Source organism: Panicum virgatum, chromosome 8K (assembly GCF_016808335.1).
Source record: "Panicum virgatum strain AP13 chromosome 8K, P.virgatum_v5, whole genome shotgun sequence".
Taxonomy (NCBI): Eukaryota; Viridiplantae; Streptophyta; class Magnoliopsida; order Poales; family Poaceae; genus Panicum; species Panicum virgatum.
In genome coordinates, this window is record NC_053143.1 from 4963535 (window position 1) to 4986759 (window position 23225).

Genomic DNA, 23225 nt, shown 5'->3' on the forward strand with positions numbered 1-23225 from the left:
ATGAGCTCATGCAATGCATGATTTTGGTTTTATGTCTCAATCTGCCAATATATCTTTAAGTGTTACATCAAAAAAAAAAGTCTATAAGTGATGTAGTGAATTGCTCATTATGCATTGATTGACTCGTATGATATTACGGTATTTATGAGTTGCAAAGAGAATATCTGAATCTGAAGAATAGGATCAACTAGATGATCTTTCACATTAAATAAATTGATCTGAATGGTATCCAGAATAGACGCTACAATCTCCTCGAGGAAAAATGGAAAACAAGGTGCAAGATATTTTGAAGGCATAACAATGAAAAAAAAGGCCTGATGAAGGACATGAGATATAATTTTCCCCCTACTTCATGAAATGGCTGTATTTTGGTTGTTCATGCTCATCCAAAGGTCAAGCTCTTGTAATTTGTGCAGTATATAACATATAGCCGCCAATGCTCGAGTAAGTTGTGTTCCAGAAGCATGTGAGTCAATTTGGGTATGTGATGTTCATTGTCAATGCTAACAAGGAGAAATCTACTCAGAAATTCTCTGCGGTTTAATCTTGCAGAGTTGTTGGCTCTTAGCTTCAGTGTCTCAGTGCTATGCTATTTTGGTCAATATCGTTCCAGAGCTTTTACTTCCGGCTTTGTTCCTTGTACAATTTCTGCAAACTGCAAAGAAATGCGGCCATGGTTGTTGCAGGAAAGCGACTGAATTTCGAAAATCCGGTTTTTCATCCTTGTACATGATTTAGTTGAATGCACAATTAACAACTCAGTTCTGTCTCAATCTTGGTACATGTCTGAGTGCACATAGAGGATTACTCATCTTCATGATGGTTTGATTTGACTTGTGTGATGTGGCTATATTTATGAGATGCAGAGAGAATATCTGAAGTACAGCAACATGACTAAATGTATGTAGCTTTCACATTAAATAAATTTGTGTTTAGAAGCCGCTACTTTTTCTTAAGTATGAAAACAAGAAAGCTGGAAGATATTTTGAAGGCACTAACAATCGAGGCCATTGCATATCATTTTCCGTACTCGATGACATGACACGATTTGTGTTTATTTAGGCTTATTATCCAAGTGTCAGGATCTTGCCGTTTTTAGTCCGGGTAGTTGATGGTCTCTTTCTTCTCCAACGTAGTGCCTTCAAGTGTCAGATTGTAGCAAGATCAGGCCAAAAGCACATGGCGCTACCGATATTTAATCAGGTTTGGTGCCTCTACATTACGTGGTGGGCTTCGGTAACTGTACTTGTTCCCTATTTAATCACCTTTCTGACTGCAAAGTTCCTGTCAGTAGTTGAAGAATGTTGCAGCAGATATAGCTGCATCTGACAAGCGACAACAATGCGCAGAACAGAGGAAACACAAACTGAGGAAAGATCTCAAGATCTCTCATCGTCGTGCTGTGAATGCTGAACTTTTACCATCCCTCCTCGCTCTCCCCTCTGAAATTTTGCAGCAGAGTGAGCTTCCATCATCATCATCATCATCATCAGACCCATGATGCATCATCAGCACTGTCATGTGCCCTCTGTAACCTCACTAACCTTTTCCTTTTGCTAGTAGCAGCAGCAAGCCTTATCATTCAGGGCTCTTGTTTCGGCCCACCAGCCACATTTCCCCGCAGAGAGTATGATGAATTCCCTCCTTTCTCATGAACTTGTTCACAAGAGGCAGCAGGCCAGGAAGAACTCAGAACAGGTCTCTTGACTTTCTGGTTTGCATTGGCTGGGCATCACCATTATTCTTCATCAGTGTCTGTATCACACGGAAGAACTCGCACTCGGAAGCTTTTTTGTGGATGGCGCTGCGTTGACCGGAAGCCAGAGGTGTCGTTCTTGTTGTTTCTGCTGCAAGCAGTGGTCTGTGCCTCTGTGGTCTCCATTGCTGACCTCTGGCCTTTTCGAGCAGGTGCCAACGTATAGAAGAGGACAATGGCAGTCAGGTGGGGAGGTCGGCGGCTGCCTGCAGGCTCCACCTGCCGCTGCCGCTGCCGCTGCATGCGCGTCGTGACCCGCTGGGCGTCACCGATGCGTCATGCTTGCGTTACCTCGGCTGGAGATGTGGGTCCCTTGTGTCAGTCCCTTCGCTTGGAGTTTGCAGATGGATTTCTCGTAATGCATGTGATGGAGATTGCCGACACGTGATTTTTGGCACAACCCAAGGACCGTACGTAATCTTTCTTTCCATTAGCTTGTCGAGGAGAATCCCAATTCCTGTACGATGAAAACTCTTTAGTTGCCGGAGAGCAACTCTAATAGATTAGCTAAAATTCTAACTAAATTTAAAGTTTTATTAGGAGAACTCTAAAAATATAGAAAGCTTCCTAGGATCTAGGATACTGGCTAGAGAGGGTGTGTGAATAGGCGATTTTGACTAAAAACATATACTAGAGAAAATTTACTTAGTAACACAAGAGAGCTTTTATGTCTAAGTAGAACCTAAAACTAGTGGGGTTTGTAACCTAGGGTGACAAGAGTCAAATCAAACTCTAGAAAAGTAAAATGCTAAGTAAATAACAAGAAATTAAATAAGCAAAGATATAACCGGGCACGAGACAAGAAAAACATCTCTGACTAAACTTGAAAGTGACCGGCGGACCATCCGCGGACCGTCTACCGTTCACCCTGCGCGCGTAGCCAGAACCGACGAGTCTCTGTCTATCTCCACAAATCTGCCGGCGGACCGGTACTCATTTTCAGCTCAACAAACCGGTCACAACAAAAACATTGCCATTGGTTCAACCGATCAACAGCTTTCCAAAAGAAGCCTTCAACCGACCTTTGCACCAATGCTTAGAACAGTTAGGTGGCGGACCATCCGCCGTCCACCTTTAACATATCGGCACAACACAGAAACACAAGGTTTCTACCCAGATTTTTCTAGGGCCGGACTGCCTGCGCTAAACAGTTCGTGCTCATTTTGAAACCTAAGTTTGCCATTTTCAAACGGAGTTAGCCCTCATGCATGCAATGCTATTGTTTGAGCAAAATGGCAATATGGAACAGTCAAGCAAAGACACAACAACCCTTCTTGATAGTACGACTATTTATCCTATTAATCCAGTCATTTTCATTCTCTAATCACCTCATGACCGGCAAAAGAAAAAGAACCCTACAATATACCTTTACTTTGAGCTTATCCTTTGAACATCATCATCAAATCATCTTCATGACATCAATATAAGCTCCCATTCTCATGGACGAACCTATACTCAAATCTTCTCAAGAATTTTGTTAGTTCACAAATATTGTCATTACCAAAACTCGAATTAGGGGCCGAGATGCTTTCAACATGTTATTTAAAAAACAATTAAGAAATAGCAGCATTAACTAAAAGATACTGTTTTTAGAAAAATTTAGAAACAAACCCCATCAAATTTGGAGTTCTTGCGAGGGAGAAATACCAATTGTAAATTTTAATTCCAGATCAAAAAGAAAAATGATGAATGACAAATCTGTTCCTCATTATAATAGGGCCAAGTTACGAGGATGTGATAAATAAGCTAATGCGTCCAAGGCATCACCTAACGATTTCATAGCGTGGTGGCAAGTTTCCCGAGTCTTACCTCCATAGACCTGTGTTCGTTCTTGCAGTGCGCATATTTCATTTTTCCCAAACAAAACATGATCAAATCAACGTATAAAAGGGGAAATACCATAAATATTTACAAACATGGGTGTGGCGCAGTTGTAATGCGAGAGATTCCTGCCTTCAAAACATGGGTTCGAAACCCAACCGTGCCGATTTTTTGCTTCCTTGCCCAAGAGTAGAGAATGTGTTAAAAGATACTTAAGTACCAAAAATGTTAACCAACGAACATGTAGGTCAGTTGTAAGGATGGTGCTTCCTAGTTTTTTTTTTTGATGAAATGGTGCTTCCTAGTTGGGATCTTCTAGGATCAGTTCCGGGCATTTGCATGTTTTTCCTTCTTTTTTTTCTCCGCATAATTAACAGACTTAAAAAGATGGAGGCTTGGTAAAATAAAAAAAAAGAACAACCCCGTGAGGGAGCTGCACCAAAAATAATAAAAAAGAAAACCTTTATTTTTCAAAATTGTGGTTGAGTATGATATGAAATCCATGATAATTTTAATTTCATTCTATTGCTTCCTTGCCCAGGAGTAGCAAGAATGTTAACCAAGGAACATGTAATTCCTGGCATTAGCATGTTTTTCCTTCTTCTTTTTGCTCCGCATAACGGCAACGTATCTAGTGCAAACCAAGGACCTTGTGCAAACCTGTGCAAACCTACTAAACAAAGTTTCCAAAAATTCTGAAAAAAATCATGAATGTGCTTCTCAGATTACATCATCTATATATAAAATTTCATGGTTAAATTCGTCTTACTCTAGAAGTTACAAAAAAGACAAATTTGAGATGCATTTGAACCATTATTGTTGTCAGAAAATTTGTCTTTTTTTGTAACTTTTAGAGTAAGATGAATTTGACCATAAAATTTTGTATATAGATAAGGTAAGTTGAGAAGCACATTCATGATTTTTTTCAGAATTTTTTGAAACTTTTTTTAGTAGGTTTGCACGGGTTTGCACAAGATCTTTGGTTTGCACCAGATACGTTCCCCCGCATAACAGACTTAAGAAGATGGAGGCTTGGTAAAAAAAAAAGAACAAGCCCGTGAGGGAGGTGAGCCAAAAAAGCCTTTATTACAGAGCTCCTCTAAACTAAAAAAAAAGAGAGCTTGAAAAATGACAGTTTTTGAGAGCTTTCTACACTTGGGGGTGGGACCATGGATGCCGGATGAGCTAGATGTGGAAGTGTATAGCATGGATTATGATCGAGATGAGGCGTGTGAGGAGTCAGGCCTGACATTAGTTGATCTTACACTGGTGGTGGTTCACGAGGCGGTTCGCAAGGCGGCGGATATGGAGTAGTTTGTAATAGTTGCTATCCATGGATTAGTGGATACGATGGATATACGGTTAACGATGTTAGCAATCTTTGCCCTTAATTTAAATCAGATCTCGAATAATAGAAAGTTTCACTCTCTTGTGTGTTTCTCGTAAGCCGTAGCTGAACAAGTTTTTTTTGTCAATCTCGATCACTCCCATGTTAAAATGGACTAAAAATCTGCTATCGTGGGTGGCTGAAGGGTAAATAGCAGGAAAAAAAAACGGACGACTCAAATCTAAAAACTAATGAAATAAACCCCCAACGCTGCTCTTATATTGTACTGAATAATGCAATATATGTATCCAGACCAACACCCATATTAACAGCTGCATACCCACATCATCATCGGAACAACTCAGGGAAGGACCACATGATGAACCTGGCGTAGATGTCGTTCTCCAGGAACTCTATGTGCGCAGCTCTGCCGATCATGGTGTTCAGGTTCCGTCCCTGGGCGGACTGGTCGAAATTCACGTCGCAGCGCATGAACACCCTTGCTTCGGATGTGGGAGCACGGATCTGGTCCAGGCAGTTGTTGAGCATTTCAGTGAACACCTGCCCCCTTCTTGAGTTATCTGACGATGAGGCGTGGCAGAGATCGATTCTCGCCGAATGATAGGGGACATATCCATCCTAGCAATTAGAGTGATAAGAGTTTCAAGTAACTAAAATGATGAGATGGCTAATTTTAAGCTTGGGAAAAGATGAGAATACTGGAACTGGACATATGCGGTACCTGCGGCGATGATACCAGAATGATGTTTTTGAAGTACTCCAGCGTCTTAAGCTGCCCAAATAAAAAGATGAATTCATGCGACAAACAGTTTATTTGACAACCAGGATTCAGGAGTAGTTCAAATTTAACTGATATAAGCTCATGCCAAATTTAATGTACCTTGCAGAGCTTGTAAAAAAATGTGTTCTGTGGGTCGTGGTCATCACTGAAAGTGAGCTGATGCATGCACTGCATTCCCTTGAGCCTTTTCATAAGCCAGAGGCCAGAATTGAACAAAGAATTTGAGCTGTACCAGTAACCTAAGTGAGGCCCCGATATCGACATGTATGTATATAGGTTCTTCAAGAATGGCTGCAATTTGGGTTCTTTGAAATCGAACGATCGAACAGATCAGTCGTCACATACAGACCACCTATTCAGAAGGAAATCTTGAAGGTCAGTTTGAAAATACCTGTGAGGGCACTTCTAAGGATAACGTTGCCAATAGAATGACCAACAAAACTAAGCTTCATCTCTTGGCAGCTTCCATTTTTGGAATACCTGTCCAGTTTCCTTTTGAGGAATGCCACTACTTCATTAGCAAGCCTTCTACCCATTTCTTTAAAATCTCCTGAAGTTCTATCCTCATTTATCTGAGACAATAGGCATTCAGCTCCAGGATCAAGCAAAAGCCATTGGTTTCGAACAAGGCGTAAATCCAAATGATGGCCCTGTTTATTTTAGGGATCAGCAAATGTTTCAACTAAATATGTAGCAGATGTGATAAGGTTGAAACAACTATTAATTACCAGTTCGGATAAGAAACTTACCTGAAATCCATGCACAAAAATGACAGCTCGTAATACGTAGCCACTCTTAAAACTACTAGTATTTTTCTCCAAAGATAGTCCTCGTAGTAGAGGTGGCAGAAAAGTGTCACCTGGCTCTGAAGTATCTGTTAAAAAGTCTTCGCTAGAACAATGTCTCGGAACAATCATGACATGTTTCTCTATGCGGACAACAGGGATACATGAAGGATCGGCATAAATATGCATATCTTGAATTGATCTTGTGTTAATCTGCAGTACGCTTTCAATTAGTATCCTTTTTACTTAATAGTGACATGAGCATTGAAGTTGAATGTTATTCCAGACATGGAGAAACACCAACCTTCATTTGTGCTATACTTTTCCTGTGCAATTCAGCCTGTGACATCGAATTCTGTATAGGCTACAATACATGGAACCATCAAGAATACTATATGTCAATGCGGTTTCACATAAAAAAGTAGAAGTAATAGATGGTAAACATTCAAGGGTAGATAATTACATCATGATGGACCTTCCGTGAACTGGAAATTCGAAGCAAATGGCCATGGCGAGGAGAATCGTCAGTCATGCTTCTCAAGTAGCGATGTGGAATCTCAATTTTTGAATGAATAATCCATATTGACCATTCTACTTTCCGATCAAAATCCCAAATAGCATGCAAATAATCCAATATCTTGACTCTATGTGTCCTGCATTGGATGCACAAAAGGTTAGTGAAAGAGCCAAAAAAAATTAAGAACCCACAAGACTAAGAAACATCACATCAATAAAAACACCTCTTCTAAAATGAAATGCAAGATAGAAGATAACTCACCTGTGAAATTTCAAGAACTCATTCCATATAAATGAGACTTGGTTGCTAACAATTTGAAATAATTCAAGCAACTCTTCCTCGGACAGAGTATACAGCATGACATCCTCAGAAGTGTTTCCAACCATAACACCGGAACTCTGAAACAAGTAGTAATACAACGCATCCGATCAATACATTATTCTACAAAAGAGTAAACTATTTTCAAGTAAAATGAAGAATACCTCAAGAAAATCACGTAAGATGCCAGTCAGCTGGGGACTAGTGCACTTTGTGGGTGTACCTTTCCCTTTATTGCAACTAGACAAACCTGACTTTGATGGATGGATTGTCTCATATTTACCAAGAGTTAAGTCAGTGCCATCTAAATCCTCAAGAGTATTACCAATAGCATTACTCATCTTCTTCAATTCCTCAAGAAGTATTTCCCTAGAAATTAGTGATGCCTTAACAATATCATATGACTTTGAGCCAAAACTTTGCTCCATCGTCTGCACGTTACATATCATCTTTTATTCACAAAATTTTATAAATGTTTAAAGATATAAAAATACGATGTATTCATGTCTATGACTAAATGCCTATTGGCTATTCGCACATCATAAACATATGTAGTGCAACCGATGCTTGATTAAATGTTTAAGTACTGTGTATGTTTGTCACAATTTCAACATCAACAAGCTTTTGTAAATTGTAATGGAAACAGTATCCAAAAAATTCTAAAGAATCACAAACCTGTGTACCTTCAATGATGATTTAGTCACACTGGCTTTCAGGTACACTATGTGTATTGTCAGATCCACGAGAGCAGAGTGTAAAGCATCAAAATGAACAGGGCAATATGAGTGTAAACCCAGGAGTGCTTTATGTGGGATCCTAAATTCATGAACAGGGACCAGTTCTGTGTCACTTGAATCTTCAACTTCAGTCCTATGATGCAAAAGGGAAACAGCTATTTCATCAGATTTGATGAATGTTGTCTGTAAGATGTTGGGTGCACATGTAATTTGCAAGAAACATTACAACAGCCAGCAAAATGTATCGGGATGTGAAATAACACAATAACATACACACCACCCATTTCCCAGTGTTGGGATATATATAAGATCAAACTTCAGTATAACAGATGAAGTTGCTGGACCCTGGAATGGAGAAAGTGTACAGATCAGGCCAAAGTAAACACCATTCATAAACAGAAGGAAAAATTACAATACTCAACCTCATCTTCACTGTTGGGTATGTAGAAAGACACCATAACTGATAGATAAATATCTTGCCTAGAATATTTAACAAGAAATGGCTGTGTACAGAAGCTATTGTCATCATCATCTATTCTCCAAAAGCCAAATGAGCCCTTCGCACCAATATCAACAGCTGCACAATCCACCTAGCATGTCATTTTCTATTAGCCAAAGATTTCGAAATTCAAAAGTCACCTGGTTAGAAATATATCAAAATGGCAATTAATTTTAAAGCATTAAATTGGTTTAACCCTCTTGCAGTGGTTTATCCTACTCCTGGATTGTTCAATCTTTATACTAGCAAAAATTATACTTGCAAAATGCTCATGAAAAGGTGAGCAAGCAATTTGACCATTCACTTTCCACCTTCTAATCATGCAAAAAACCTGTTCATGAAACAAAAATCAAGTACATTTTCCTTTTATCTCCAAGCGAATAAGCAAAGGTGAATTCGGACCTTCGTATTGGGTGACCCTGGCCGGCGATATCGGTGCCCTATGATCGTCGTCCTCCCACAGGGCACTAATCTTGATACGGTACCATCTGCAACCAAACACTATGATTTTCCATAGAACAAAATGCCAAATTATTGTTCTCCAAAATTAACTAATAGCTGCATATCATTATCTACATCAAGCAAAATCAAAAGAATGCGTGCCATTTAGAAACAAAATCACAAGCAGGAAGCTCAAGTTTTCTTGGAAACAAAAGGAGAGGGGAAATTTGCCAAGATCCTCGTTACCCTTGCTGGAACAAGTCTAGGTTGTGGAAGCGATCGATGTAGATGGCCACCTCGTGTGCCGTCTCCATGGCGGTAGGCGCCCATAAGGGATCACCCCCACGGCGGCGTTGCGCACCCGTGCCGACGCCGGCGGCGACCGTCCAGCAATCCTCTCCCAACACCCCGTGAACCGTGGTGGGGCCACCCTTACGACCTGGTCCCTGGCCCCTGTGTGTGGCCAGGTTGCATGTGGCTTTGGCTTTGGGGAGAACCGATGGTTGGTTGCATGCAAGAGACATATTGCTGAGATCATCTGCATGCAAATAAAGTTTGGAAACACTAAAAATCTCAAATCAAGTATCAAAATTATCAAAATTAAATTTTAATTGCACCTTTGTGTTTTTTAGACAAGAATTTCAAAATAAGACTACACTTAACTATATTTGGATGACATGCTTTGAAGAATATTTTTTATGAAATAAGAACAAATATTCCATACTTGGAGAGTTGGAGCAAAATTATTTCACCATCACAAAACATTGCTCCAAGGACCAATATGGTTATATCATGGGCAAATAGTACAACAAGTACACATCGAACAAATATCTAAACAACATACAAATCACATGCATCCATAAAAAAATTAATCTATATGGTCAAGAAAATATATTCAAATTAAAAAAAATGACGTGACTCAGTGATTTTACGGTTTTAACTAGCACAAAAGCTTTTCATGTTTACATGTTGATATACAGACATTAACTTAATTGTTAGAGTCACAAATTAAGAATCTCATTTGTGTGTTTTCGTTCTTATTTGGCAGCCTGCAGATGATCAAGAGCAAGCTTTTTATGTGTGATCCAATCGAACATGTACATAGGGAGTAGCCTTGATAGTGTTCTTCACTTGTCCGTTGCAACTTACTAGTAATTTGAGTAACTTCATAGCTAGATTTCTAGCTGAAATCATTACTGAGGGCCGAAGCCACTGTTCTCTAAATCAATTTCTCATCCGTTTTAGTTTGGCTCATGACACCGACTCCTTTCTACCCGAAACCCGCACCTCGGTCAAAGATGAGACGCCAGCAGATCGAGTTCCGTAAACTGTGTGAACGTACTCATTTGGGATTCAAGGAGAATAGACGATGTTGGAATAATCACTCGATCTCACCCACAGGCACAAAACACACGCCGGGACCAGAGCTAAACACTTGCTGAACACTCCCTCTCTTTCTCACAAGTTCTTGACAAGAACATATACTATAATATAATGGAGCTCAAATGAGTACAGCTAACTGTCCAACTTCTCCTGGCACTATAATCTGCATGCTAATTTATTGGAGAAAAACAACATGTTTTTTTAGTACAGTACAACGCAGACACTTACAATACACACACTCACTCCTATGGACACACGTACGCAAACCCTACCCCTATGAGGACCTTCGAAGGACTGGACCGGCAGATCTGGAGATTCCCGAAGGCGCCAATACCGATAGATCTGGAGATTTCCGAAGTCACCATTGGCGCCTCGTTGTCGACGGAGAAAAACAACATGGTTGGTGACACCTATTACACACATAGCACTATGCCATATTTGATATCTTAGCTAATTTTCCTGTGCTACCCACCATTTATTTACTGCGTTTATACATGCAATCCTTTGTTCACATGGTTACTCATGTTGTGCACGTAGTGCTGCTGTTCATGGGGCGGGTGAAATCCCAAATGGCATGCAAATAATCCAATACATTGACTTTATGTGTCCTACATTGGACCAAAAGAAATTGGTCGAATATTATGAAAATTACAAAGAATTAATTTAAGAAACCATAAGGCTAAGAACATCAAATTAATGCAAACACTTATATTTTGTAATGAAATGTAAGATTGAAGATGTTTAACTCACTTGTAAAATTTTTGTAACTGATTCCATATAAATAAGAGTTGGTTTCTCTCAATTTTAATAACCAGTTCAAACAATTCTTCAACTTCAAATTTATTAAGTGGTAGAGCTATGTGTTTAGAATAGCAACTAAAATTTCTTAATGTGACAATAAATTGATGCTTAGAGCAACTCCAACAGACTCTGTATTCTTAATGGGTTAGCTAAAAAAAGAGAAACTTCATCAAAATTCAGATCCAACAGACTAGCTGTGTTGCTCGGCTAGCTATCTTCTTATCTATTTCCTCCCCCTCACTAGTCAAAAAACAAAGACCGTCGGGCTCGCTAGCTCCCGCGTGGTCCCACCGCCAGCCTTCCTGCCATTGCGCAGGCGACACACCTCCGCCCGGCCATCCCGCTGCCGCGCCACACCTCCGCCCGGCCGTCCCGTCGCCGGCCTCGGGCACCGCACCCTCCTCCTACAGGTGCGCGGCGATGGCGCGCAGCCTGCGCAGGAGGTTGCCGATCCGGCGGCAGTCCTCCGCGATGTGGCCGGTCTCCTCCAGCACGGCCTTGATCATGAAGCCGAACTCCATGATCTGCCTGAGCATGCTGAGTAGGTCGAGGGCCATCTTCTCTCGAATCGAGATTGAATTAGAGTGATCGAGTTGAATCGCATCAACCAATCGGATGGAGATCGAATCAATCAATTGAATCGAATCGAATCGCAGGAGGGCCATCGCCATACCCCACTGCCTCGAATCGAATCGAATCGAGTTGTCAGTGGTAGAAGGAATGGAATCAAGGAGGGGATGGATGGAGAAGCTTTGGATTTTCCACAGCTAAATGACTAGCTAAATGATTATCTAAATGAGATTTAGATAGTGTGATTTGGAGAAGCTCTTGGAGATGCTCTTACGAGGGTAAATTTGCACATTAGAGAAAATGATACTACCAATGACCCTCTCTGGATTTTTGTTTAAACTCCAGCCCTTAGTTCACTAATTATATTTTAATTCTATGGAAACTAAATACATGCACACATACATGCATGAATTAGCTTATACGTACAAATACATGTACCATTACATTAATGTAACAAACACTCAATTAGAATATCTTATTACTAGGTAGTACTACTAGCTAGGTACTACTAATTTATTTGGATAAGATCATCCCTACCACTACTGCCAATTACTGGCTAGTACTACTAGGTACTGCTAATTTATTTGGGAGAGATCATCATCCCTACTTGCACTGCCAATACATGTTACATGTGGTTAGGGTTCTGGTGGTTCTGATAGTCATGGTGAAATGAGGCTGTCAGTAGTAAGAGAGGACCTGTCACGATCCTCTTCATCCTCAACTTGTATATCTTCTATTTTAATATCTATTATAGAAATGAAAGGTTAACTTGTTAAAACTAATTAGTGGGCTAGGGGTCCCCAAGATATAATATAGTGTCACACCTCAAAATATCAATTTTGAATTGTGAATATCTTTAAATAAAACTATATATTTTCTAAATATCTAAGAATTTTCTAGATTTTTTTTGAAATTATTCTCACATTAATAATTACCATAGATTTTTTAGCTTATCTTCTTCTACACTACGATAGCAACAACAGAAGTTTAATTTATTTCAGTACATGGATCTTGAAGATTACCAATTACCATATATGGACCATAACAAAAATCCGACCATCAAGGGTTTACTGGCCCTCAATTCATGGGGGTCATACGGGGGAACCAGTTCCTGAACAGGGGGCGCGCCTTGCCAATTTTCTAGTTCTTTTCGATTTCCGATTCCCACCTAACTCGATCTCAAACCCTAACGCCATCGCCAGCGGCCATGGGTGATGGCGCGGCCTCCTCCTCCATCCTGCCCATGGTTCGGCCACAGCGTCGAGACATGGGCCTTGTTCGGCTGGCTGGTTGGATGGCTGACTGATTTGGCGTGAGAGGAAAATACTATTGGTTGGCTGGCTGGCTGATTTGGTGTGAGAGGAAAATACTGTTGTGGCTGGCTGAATCTCCCAGTCGAACAAGGCCCATGCCCTCTAACAAGGAGCAGGACGGCGACCTGGCGCGCGTCCTCTCGAAGATCATCGACTCTGCCTACGCGTAGGCGTGCGACCGGCTCGCCGTGCAGGGGAGGCCCATTAGCCAGAGCCAGACCTCATGAATGAGAAGGTCCCGGCCGTCGCCACTGTGGAGCGGAAGCTGGACGACGTGTGCCGACAGATAGAAACTATACTATCTTGTTGGAGATAAAAATATTCTTGAGACAGAAATTATTCCAAAACAAAATAAAATGTTCCATGATAAGATAAAAATATTGTAGAGATGAAAACTTTTTGGAACAAATTAAAATGTTTCAAGATAAGATTAAAATATTTTAGAGATAGAAATTATTTCGAAACAAATAAAAATATTTATATTATCTAAATATAACTAAGTGTGATAGTATAACTTCTAGTCACGGCACCGTATGAGGTAAAAACTAGGGATCTGTGCAAACTTTGGAAACTTTAAGACAATAGGATCAGCATCCGATGGCTAGGGATGGATATCCGCTAATTTTGCATTTAACCACCCCCACTTATCCCATGCTAATCTCATTTTTTTGCAAATTCCCCCCAAATCCCCCACTGAAGACCCTGCTCGTCGTTTCTTCTTTCTCGCTGCCGCCGCCCTCGTCACTTCGACTTGCGCACTGCCGCCATGGAGTCCCCCCAGCACAGAACGACACACTGCCGCCACCATAGAGTCTGGCACTCGCGCGCACACAGATGGCACTGCCGCCACCGCCATGGAGCCCGGCGCTCGCACGCGCACAGAAGGCGCTGCTGCTGCTAGGGATTTCGGCACTTGCGCTCGCATAGAAAAAGAGGCGGTCCGAACCTTCAAGAACAAGAAAAGAGGTGCCGGTTCGAACCTCTTGCTGCCATTGAGTTGTGGCGGGGCCGGCGGCACATGGCTGGATGGAGTCGTGGATATAGATGAGCAGAAGGCCCGAGGCCCGGTAGCCCGGCCCAAGCACGGGCGACGCGGCACGGCCCAAGCACGGCACGGGCCCGAAGACACCAGGCCCGGGCTAGGCACGGCACGGGTCCCGGGCCGGGCTTGGGCCGCTAGGCAGTCCCGTCGGGTGGCACGGCACGGCCCGCAATTAGTGGAAGGCACGGTAGAGGCCCGTTAGCTTATATATAACTATAATTATATATTTATATATGAACTTATAACTTGTCATTTGTCAATAAGTTAACTTATAGGTGTAATGTGTTTTTTTAATATATATGAACTTAATAATATTTGAGAAATAATATTTAGCTTATACGATTCTTTGAACATTTGTGAAAATGATATCGTCATATGTTTATGGGCTATTTGGGCCGGCCCGGCACGCTATTTTGGTCGGGCCATTTGGGCCGGCCCGGCACGAAAATAGGCCTATGGGCCGGGCCTGGGCCGTCGGCCAAGCACGAAGCCCGGGGCAGCCCGGCACGGTGGCACGACGGGCCAAACTTGGCCCGGCACGATCGAGCCGGGCCCGGCCCGGGCCCGAGCCGGGCCGGGCTGGGCGGCCCGTTTGCTCATCTATAGTCGTGGAGGCGCACAGGCAGCGAGCGGCATGGCTGGATGGAGTCGATTTTTTTTGGGGGGGGGGGTGATTTGCAAAAAAATGAGATTACTATGGCTAATGGCGACGAGCGGTCAAGTGCAAAATACACCATGTCTTTTCCTAGTCATTAGATTAGCATTTTGTGATATTATATTAGCATCCTGTGGTCTTGATTGAGAGTTTCAAGTTTGGACCGCCCCCTAGTTTCCACAGCATGTGCGATGAATAGACACACCCGGTCACACGTGTCACGGGGTTCTTGGGGCGCGCCTTGCCAATTCTCTGGTTGTCTTCGATTTCCGGTTCCCCTCCTAATTCTGAAACCCTAACGCCATCGCCGGCGGCCATGGGTGATGGCGCGGCCTCCTCCACCGTCCTTCGCGTGGTTCGGCCGCAGCGTCGGGACATGCCCTCTGCCCCTCTAGCGAGGAGCAGGACGACGAGCTGGCGCGCGTCCTCTCGAAGATCGACTCCGCCTACGCGGAGGCGTGCGACCGGCTCGCCGTGCGGGGGAGGCCCGCCACGCTCGCGCGCTTCCACGACGCCGGCGTCTGCGTCGGCCTCCTCGACCCCATCTCCAACATCATGGCCAACACAACCTGCACCTCCGACCTCCGGCCGCCGGAGCGGGACCTCAGGGAGCCGCAGGTCCCGATCGGCGCCGCCGTCGAGCGGAAGCTGGACGACCTGTGCCGGCGGTCGCTCGAGGGCCACGTCGCCTTCCTGGTCTACTTCTTCCCCTACCTCGCCGGATGGGAGGCCGTGCGCTACCTGCTCCTCGCCGACGCCGACCTCCTCGCCGCCGCCCATCTCATCGTGGCGGACCGCGGCATGACGGCGGGGTTCTCCCTCGCCTCCCCTGCGTCGGCCCCGGCGTTCGAGGCGGCGCTCGCGCTCGCCGCGCGGATCGCCAAGCACCCTCAGCCGGAGCGCCTCGTCCGCGCCTGGATCTTGCTCTCTTCCCGCCTAGACCAAGCCCTCGTTCTGCTTCGCGAGGTGCATTACCACTCGCCGCGCGAGAGCGTGGAGCGCTTGGGCCAGTTGCTCGGCGGAGACGATCCTGGGGCTCCTCCTCCCTGCCTGGCCATCCCGTAGGCTCTTGCTGCTTGCCGGGGACCCCTGCGCGTCGGCGGCATCGCCGACATGCCCTATCAGCACACCCGTTCCTTGCGAATGGTTCTCCTTGACACAATCCATGGCTTCTACCTGCAGGCGCTGGCCAGGCTGCCGAGCGGCGACCTGCGCTCTCGCCTCCACCGCAGCCTGCTCAGGGGAGGCTACTGCTACGGCCCCATGGACGACCCTGCCTCCAACATCATCCTCAACACCATTTGGTACGAGGCCAACTTCGCGGCAGAAATCACCCCGGCGCTCGACCTGATCGGACCAAAAAGCCTGACCCGCCTTGTAAGCCGCTCCTTCTACGGGCTCGTCTCCTTCCTCCAGACGCGCTACCATAACCTGTCTGAGCACCAGGTCGTGCAGTGCCTGGTCGGCACCTGCGGTCAGCTGCGTGCCGCCGATCCCAATTTCTGTGCTCCGGGAGATGAGAAGGCGAAGCAACACAGATGGTGCTCGGACATTCCGATCATCACAGAAATGGAGAAGCGAATCCCATCTGCTGGCATCCAAGAGGCTTACGAGGCTGCAGCCACTGCGGCATGGCACCCCAACCCTGAGCAGCAGGCAGCGTTCCTCACTTCATGGGAAGGGGATCGTCATAGTATGGGCAGCAAGTTCAGCTTGGAAGAAGTGCAGCAGTTATGCAGTGTGCTCTCTCCAAACCAGCCGCCGATTCCTGAACGAATTTGCAGTTCCTCCTACCATGTGAAAGTCGGAAAGATGCGCTCCCAGGCCCAGCAGATGAGGTTATCGAGAAAGGTGCAAGCTGCGTTGAACAAACACCTGCTGCGTGATGGGATAGGTTTAGTAACTCTGCTCCCCAGTATTTTCTCTTGACAACAAACTCTGCTTTACTGAATTACATGTAATGACTTCTGCTGATTTTTCCCCTTTTCTGTTCTGTAGAAACCTGAATTTGATCTTCATATCATCTGCTGTGTGAACGAGAATGTGTGTGGCCCAGAGTATTGCAACGAGCCAGAGGATTGCCTATCTTTTGCTCCGTGCAAGTACCTGTACTCTCATGTTAACTTCTTCGTGACTCGGAAGGGTTCGCTGTTCAGTGACTCCTGTCCAATACTTTTCTTTACTGAATTTGATAATGAAGAGGATGATGGTGCGCCACTACTTTGCTGCCAAGTGGATAAGCCAGCACCATTACTGGTATGCACTCTCATCTTTGCTCTCCATGCCAAGTAGATGTTATGTAGGATGCATGCAGTCAAACTTTAGAAATTTTACTACGGATACGGTATACACAAAAAAAAATTGTTCCCATTGCGTTTGTTCGACATGAAATGAGTGAAGTGATGGCCATGTTTGACCTGATGCTGCACTGAAATCACTACGGGAGGCTGGAAGTTTGCCCTGTGCCTTTGGCACAGGGCAAAAGGTTTGCTGTGTGTTCACACGGCAAAGGGTTTGCTTTGTGTTCAAAGAGGCCATTTGCTGTGTGCCATTTATCGGGCCCACGGCAAAGAGTTTACTGTGTGTGTTTTGTAGCACTCGGTAATTTTTTTTTCAAGGAATAAAAAAAACAACTGCGCCTTCCGCCGCCGCTGGCACCACTGTCTGATTGCACGCCAACGCCTTGCTCTGCCCCTTGACCTTGCACGCCGACGCCGTACCCTACCCTTTGCCCTTGCACGCCGTCGCGAAGCCGCCTAGGAGCACCGCCGCCGGAGACCGGAGCTCTCATCGTCGTACTGCTGGCGGGATCCACACCAGTGCCGCCCAGATCCACACCGCCGGCGACGAGATCGACATCATCGCCGCTCGGAGGAGGCGTAGCAGCCGCCGTCGTGGTCCCCGCCATCACCGCTTGGAGGAGCCGCCACCACCGCGCTCTTGGTCCCCACCACCGCCGTCGTGGTCCGCAGCGGCGCCTCCTGGTTAGCGGCGGTGCCGGAGGGGGAGGGATGGCCGCCGCTGGTGGCCCCTGTTGGCCGGGAGCCCTGACCGGGGTGCGCCGCAGCAGGGGCACCTCGGCCTCATCGTCGCGCTGGTGATGCACGAGGGGGACAGGCGCCTCCTCGTCTGCGGTGGCACCGGAGGCCCATCCTAGGCCCGCCAAGCCCATCGCCGCCGTACCACCCCCGCCGCCGCCGTGTGCTCCGCCCGCGGCGCCGCCGCCACCGGGCGCTGTCCCCGCGGGCCATGGGCGCCGCCGCCGGCCAGCGCCCCTGCGTGCTTAGCTGCCGCAGGCCCGCGCCCCCACGGGCGGAGCGCTGCCGCCGCCGCAGGCCCGCACCCCCTCGGGCGGAGCGCTGCCACAGCCGCAGGAGGACGCTATGGATCTTGCTCCGGGCCGCCACCGCGCCCCCACTCCGCCGCCGGATCCGCCCGCGCCGGGGCTGGATCCGGCCTCTCCGAGCGTCGGTCGAGCTCGAGGCCCATGCTGCCGCCAGATCCGGAGCGGACGCGCCCCGCGCGGCGGCCGGAGCAGGAGGGGAGGGCGGGAGCGGGAGGGCGGCACAGCGAGGCTCGCGGATGCCGCGGCTGCGACGTCTGCGATGGCGTCGAGGCGGAGGATAAAAGGTAGTGGTGGGAGAGAGAGAGAGGTGAGGACCAATAGGAGAGCTCCATTTGAAGGGATGGATTCATGACATGGCATTTTTGCCATGTGCCCAATTACAGCCCACGACAAAGTTTTATTTTTTCAAAATTATTTGAAATGTATTTATTTAATTAAATATAGCAAATAAATACAAAAATATACCAAATTTTAATATGAAGTACCACATGTTGTATGTGAAGAGTAGAAAAACTTTCGAAGTCGAACTCAAATTCGATCATCACTTTTACTCCAAACCTAACTGCATCCTTCTCAAATCTCCGAGTCTTCTCCGGAGATGTTTTCATTTGTAAGCATCGTATGTGAAAAAATTACGAAACCTACTCAATTTTTTACCACTACCTCCACATATGATATAACGAGATATTGACAAATCTCATAATTTTCAGACTTTATTTGCTTTTTTAAAAATTTTAAAATCATTCGAACACACGTTCGTGGCCATGTTTTCTAGACAAGATGTTGATAATTTCTTTTCATTTCACGTGTAAGGCCTCAAACTGGGCTAAATAACATGAATATTATTTTTTACTCATTTTATTCTATTATTTGAATCATTTGCAGTTCAAATATGACTTGATTCAAAAAATTGCTCAAAATGCAATTAATTAGTTATATATAGCAAAAAATTTAAAAATGTACCCAATTTTAACTTGGGGTACTACATGTTATATGTGGTGGGTAGAAAAAGTTTCGAGGTGAGAAGAGAAAAAAATTATAATTTTACCGTGTGTCGAAAATAACACACAACAAACTATTTACTTTGCCGTGTGCAAGAAAAAAAGCACACCGCAAAGTCTTTGCCGTGTGTCAGCACCCGGCAAAGCATGGATTTTACCGTGTTTTTTTTTGCCGTGCGTTTTCGCTGTGGCACACGGCAAAGTGGCTCTTTGCCGTGTGCCCGACAAAAAGCACACGGCAAAGAGAGAGGCACACGACATTCTAGCGATTTCCGGTAGTGAATCATCACTGTTTTACTGTTTTACTGATACCATGTTGCCTCGCACGAAACTTTAACAGGATTGCAATGCTACACACTATGTATTTTGGTGATATGATTTCTGACCATTTATTTTCTGTACAAAAAGAGCATGTCCGGTGCCTGTACTGTGAGGCCGCAGGAGCAAGGTTGTGCACCCAACTTCGGAAAAGTTCCATGGGGGAGGCTGTGAGTTTGAGATGTTGATCCGTGGAGAGCATTCTCTCGACAATGATTTTCTTATCTGCAAGAACGAGTTCGCTGTCACTTGTACTCAGTAGAAGAGGATTTCATGTACGTTGATGTCAACTAGGTCGATTGGGTCATTAGATTAAAGATTTGCAGCAAGTAGTGGTTCCTTAGCTGCTGACGGTGATGAACCAGGGATCTTCCATTTGCTACTGATGTTTGGCTCACCAGGTGTCTTCCATTCGCTACTCACTACTGGAAACACGAAGTTTGCTGTGTGCATAATATCGGACACACAGCAAACGTCTCTTTGTCGTGTGCCATGAGATACAACACACCGCCAAATTTTGGCACACTACAAAGAAAGCATTTTCCGTGTGCCAGAAAATAAAACACACGGCGAACTTCTGGCACACGGCAAACGACAGCCTTTGCCATGCGCCAGTACACAAAACACACGGCGAAGATAAGACACACGGCAAATGTGGTCAAGAAATGGCACACGGCAAAAGTGGCCTTTGCCGACGTTTGTTTGTCGTGTATTGTTTGCCGTGTGCAACACACGGCAAACATTTTGCAGTGAGAAATATGACCGGCAAACTGCCTGTCTCTTGTAGTGTGGTGTTTAGTTCACCTGGGCCCTTTCATTTGGAACTGGTAGCTTGTTCATCAGCGCCCTTGCGGTGGTTGTGCAGCTCTGATCCTTCACTCAATATAGATATAACTAAGGCAAAATTGGCTCCGGGGCACCGTTAAAATGTGGATTTTGCCACAGGCCACTAAAAAAGATATCTTTGTCGTAACACACTATAAATCTGTGGTAATTTAGTGTAGGACACCACATCTATTATTATACTCATTTTTAATAGAAAGCCACGTGAAATGAGGATTATACACCTTATGTGTATTCACTGCCAACTCGAAGCGCATCAGCCTCCCGAAGCCCATGCGACAGAACCATCTACAGCCAACTCCTCTCCTCGCTCCGGCGACCCGTCCTCAGCCAAAAGGAGGTGCTCGGCATGGGGGCCGCGCCGCGCCGTGTGTGTGTGTTGGAGGGGGGGGGGGGGGGGGGGGGGGGGGGAGCTGTACTGGCCCGCGCGGTACGGCCCCGGTATTAACTAGCACAAAAACAAGGCAATGTGTTTTTCATGTTTACGTGTTGTTATACAGTTCGCGACCTTAACTTAACTGGTAGAGTTACAAATTAAGAATTCCCATTTGTGTGTTTTCATTTTTTGTTTGGCAGCCTGCAGATGATCGAGCGCAAGCTGCTTATGTGTGATTCAACGGAACACATAGGAGTAGCAGCATTGGTAGTGTTCTTCACTTGTCCATTACAACTTACTAGTAATTTGAGGGAGGTCATAGATGTCCAGCAGAAATCATTACTAAGGGCTGAGGCTGCTGTGTTCTCTAATGAGTTTGGCTCATGACACCGACTCCTTTCTATCCGGAAACTGCACCTCGGTCAAAGACGAGAGGCCAGCAGGATCAAGTTCCCTACAGTGTGTTAACGTACTCATTTGGGATTCAAGGAGAACGGACAATGTTGGAATAATCACTCGATCTCACCCACAGGCACAAAACTTACGCCGGGATCAGAGCTAAACACTTGTTGAACACTCACTCCCTTGCACACAAGTTGTGGACAAGAACATATACTAGAACAATATAATGGAGCCCAAATGAGTACAGCTAACTGGCCAACTTCTCCTGGCACACTATAATCTTCATGCTAATTTATTGGAGAAAGATAACATGGTTGGTGACACATACTACACACATAGCACTATACCATATCTCAGCTACTTTTCGTGTGATGCCCACAATTTATTTACTGCATTTATACATGCAATCTTTTGTTCACATGGTTACTCTTGTTTTGCATGTAGTACTGCTGTTCATGCAGCGACAGAAATCCCAAATAATCCAATACCTTAACTTTATGTGTCCTGCATTGGACCAAAAGAAGTTGATCGAATATTATGAAAAATTACAAAGAACTAATTGAAGAAACTATAAGACTAAGAACATCACATTAATGCAAACACCCATCTTTTGCAATGAAATGCAATATTGAAGATGTTTAACTCACCTATAAAATTTTAATAACTCATTCCGTATAAATAAGACTATAAGAGTTGATTGCTCTCAATTTTAATAACCAGTTCAAACAATTCTTCAACTTCGAGTTTATTAAGTGTCAGAGCTATGTGTTTAGAACAGCAACTGGAATTTCTTAATGTGACAATAAATTGATATTTATGAAGGCAAATTTGCACATTAGAGAAAACAGTAATACCAATATCCCCCTCTGGATTTTCATTTAAACTCCAGCACTTAGTTCACTAATTATTTTTATCCGATGGAAACTAAAGACATGCACGCATAAATGCATGAATTAGTTTATGCGTACAAATACATGTACCATTACATTAATATAACAAACACTTAAGAGTATCTTATTACTAGGTATAGTACTACTAGCTAGCTAGCTACTAATTTATTTGGATGAGATCCTCCCTACTAGTACTGCCAATTATTAGATAGTACTACTAGGTACTACTCATTTATTTGGGAGAGATCATCATCCCTGCTGACTGCCAATACATGGTTAGGGTTGGGGTGGCACTGGTGGATGACGTGGTGAAACAGGGCTGTTAGTAGTGAAAGAGGAGCTGCCACGATCCTCTTCATCCTCAACTTGTATATCTTCTATGTCAAGATCTACGATAGAAATCAAAGGTTAACTCGTTAAATCTAATTAGTGGGCTAGGGGTTCCCAAGATATAATATAGAATAAATAAAATGCTTCAAAACTATAGAACAGATAGATAAAAAGGTAATTAAGGCACATATATATGAGTTCATATAGTTCAACTATTACTAAAATACATTTAACCTACCTTTCTTGTCTCCATCCTCTTCTGATGATGAATCCTCTTTTTCGCTATCTTCCACATATTGTTATCATCATCACTCCATTCCTCAGACTCATCATCATCATCCTCTCCCTCCGTCTCTTCGTCGGTATCCTCATACTCATCACCATCATCCTCTCCCTCCGTCTCTTCGTCGGTATCCTCATACTCATCATCACCCTCTTCCCCTAAGGTCAAAGGATCCTTGTAATCTTCTTTTTTTTCCTTTTCATTTCTGCCTACATATATATAAATAGCAATGTTAACTAATAGTAATATATAATTAACAAAAACTAGTGATTTTTCAATATACCACTCTTCTTAATTTGAAGATCTAAACAATAATGCCACCATTACAACAATTTTTAAATAAAAAAAGGCATGCTCTTTAGTTTCTAAAAAGTGTCTTATTTGTTCTAATGGAAAAAATGCATTGTTTTGGATTATGCAAACCAAGGTAAAGCTAGATGACACATCTACATATGCAACTGTTATTATAGGTGCGGTAATTGGTAGTTACATACATATAGTGTATAAACATGCACAGAGAAGATTATCAAAGCCGCACCTCTGCCCGTGTTGCCATTCCCAGACCCAGAACTAGGTCCATCCATGAGCACTCCTAGAGAAATGAATCAATGGAGTTGTGTCTCTAGTGGGAACTAGCTTATTGCCGACGGGCCTGGTGACTGGTTAGTT

At 44.4% G+C, this 23225-nt stretch overlaps 2 protein-coding genes across 4 annotated transcripts; one reads left to right on the forward strand and one right to left on the reverse strand.

Moving 5' to 3' along the window:
• Nucleotides 1-5144: 5144 nt before the first annotated feature.
• LOC120643663 (protein FAM135A-like) lies at nucleotides 5145-9496 on the reverse strand. 3 transcript variants are annotated; one of them, XM_039920095.1, is made up of 14 exons: nucleotides 9250-9496; nucleotides 8965-9063; nucleotides 8486-8653; nucleotides 8341-8408; nucleotides 8010-8196; nucleotides 7491-7757; nucleotides 7270-7406; nucleotides 6955-7144; nucleotides 6796-6855; nucleotides 6456-6704; nucleotides 6098-6356; nucleotides 5806-6011; nucleotides 5647-5697; nucleotides 5145-5543 (listed from the first exon to the last, which is right to left on the reverse strand). In XM_039920095.1, the coding sequence occupies exons 1-14, from the start codon at nucleotides 9331-9333 to the stop codon at nucleotides 5253-5255; spliced, it is 2316 nt and encodes a 771-aa protein (XP_039776029.1). In that variant the 5' UTR covers nucleotides 9334-9496; the 3' UTR covers nucleotides 5145-5252. The 3 variants fall into 3 exon arrangements, with proteins under 3 accessions (XP_039776029.1, XP_039776030.1, XP_039776031.1); XM_039920096.1 differs by having other exon boundaries at nucleotides 5253-5543; nucleotides 8486-8640; nucleotides 8965-9050; XM_039920097.1 differs by having other exon boundaries at nucleotides 5253-5543; nucleotides 8965-9050; nucleotides 9250-9296.
• A 6384-nt stretch (nucleotides 9497-15880) lies between these two features.
• Nucleotides 15881-16922, forward strand: LOC120645340. The gene is made up of 2 exons (XM_039922141.1): nucleotides 15881-16661; nucleotides 16766-16922. The coding sequence occupies exons 1-2, from the start codon at nucleotides 15881-15883 to the stop codon at nucleotides 16771-16773; spliced, it is 789 nt and encodes a 262-aa protein (XP_039778075.1). The 3' UTR covers nucleotides 16774-16922.
• Nucleotides 16923-23225: the final 6303 nt, after the last annotated feature.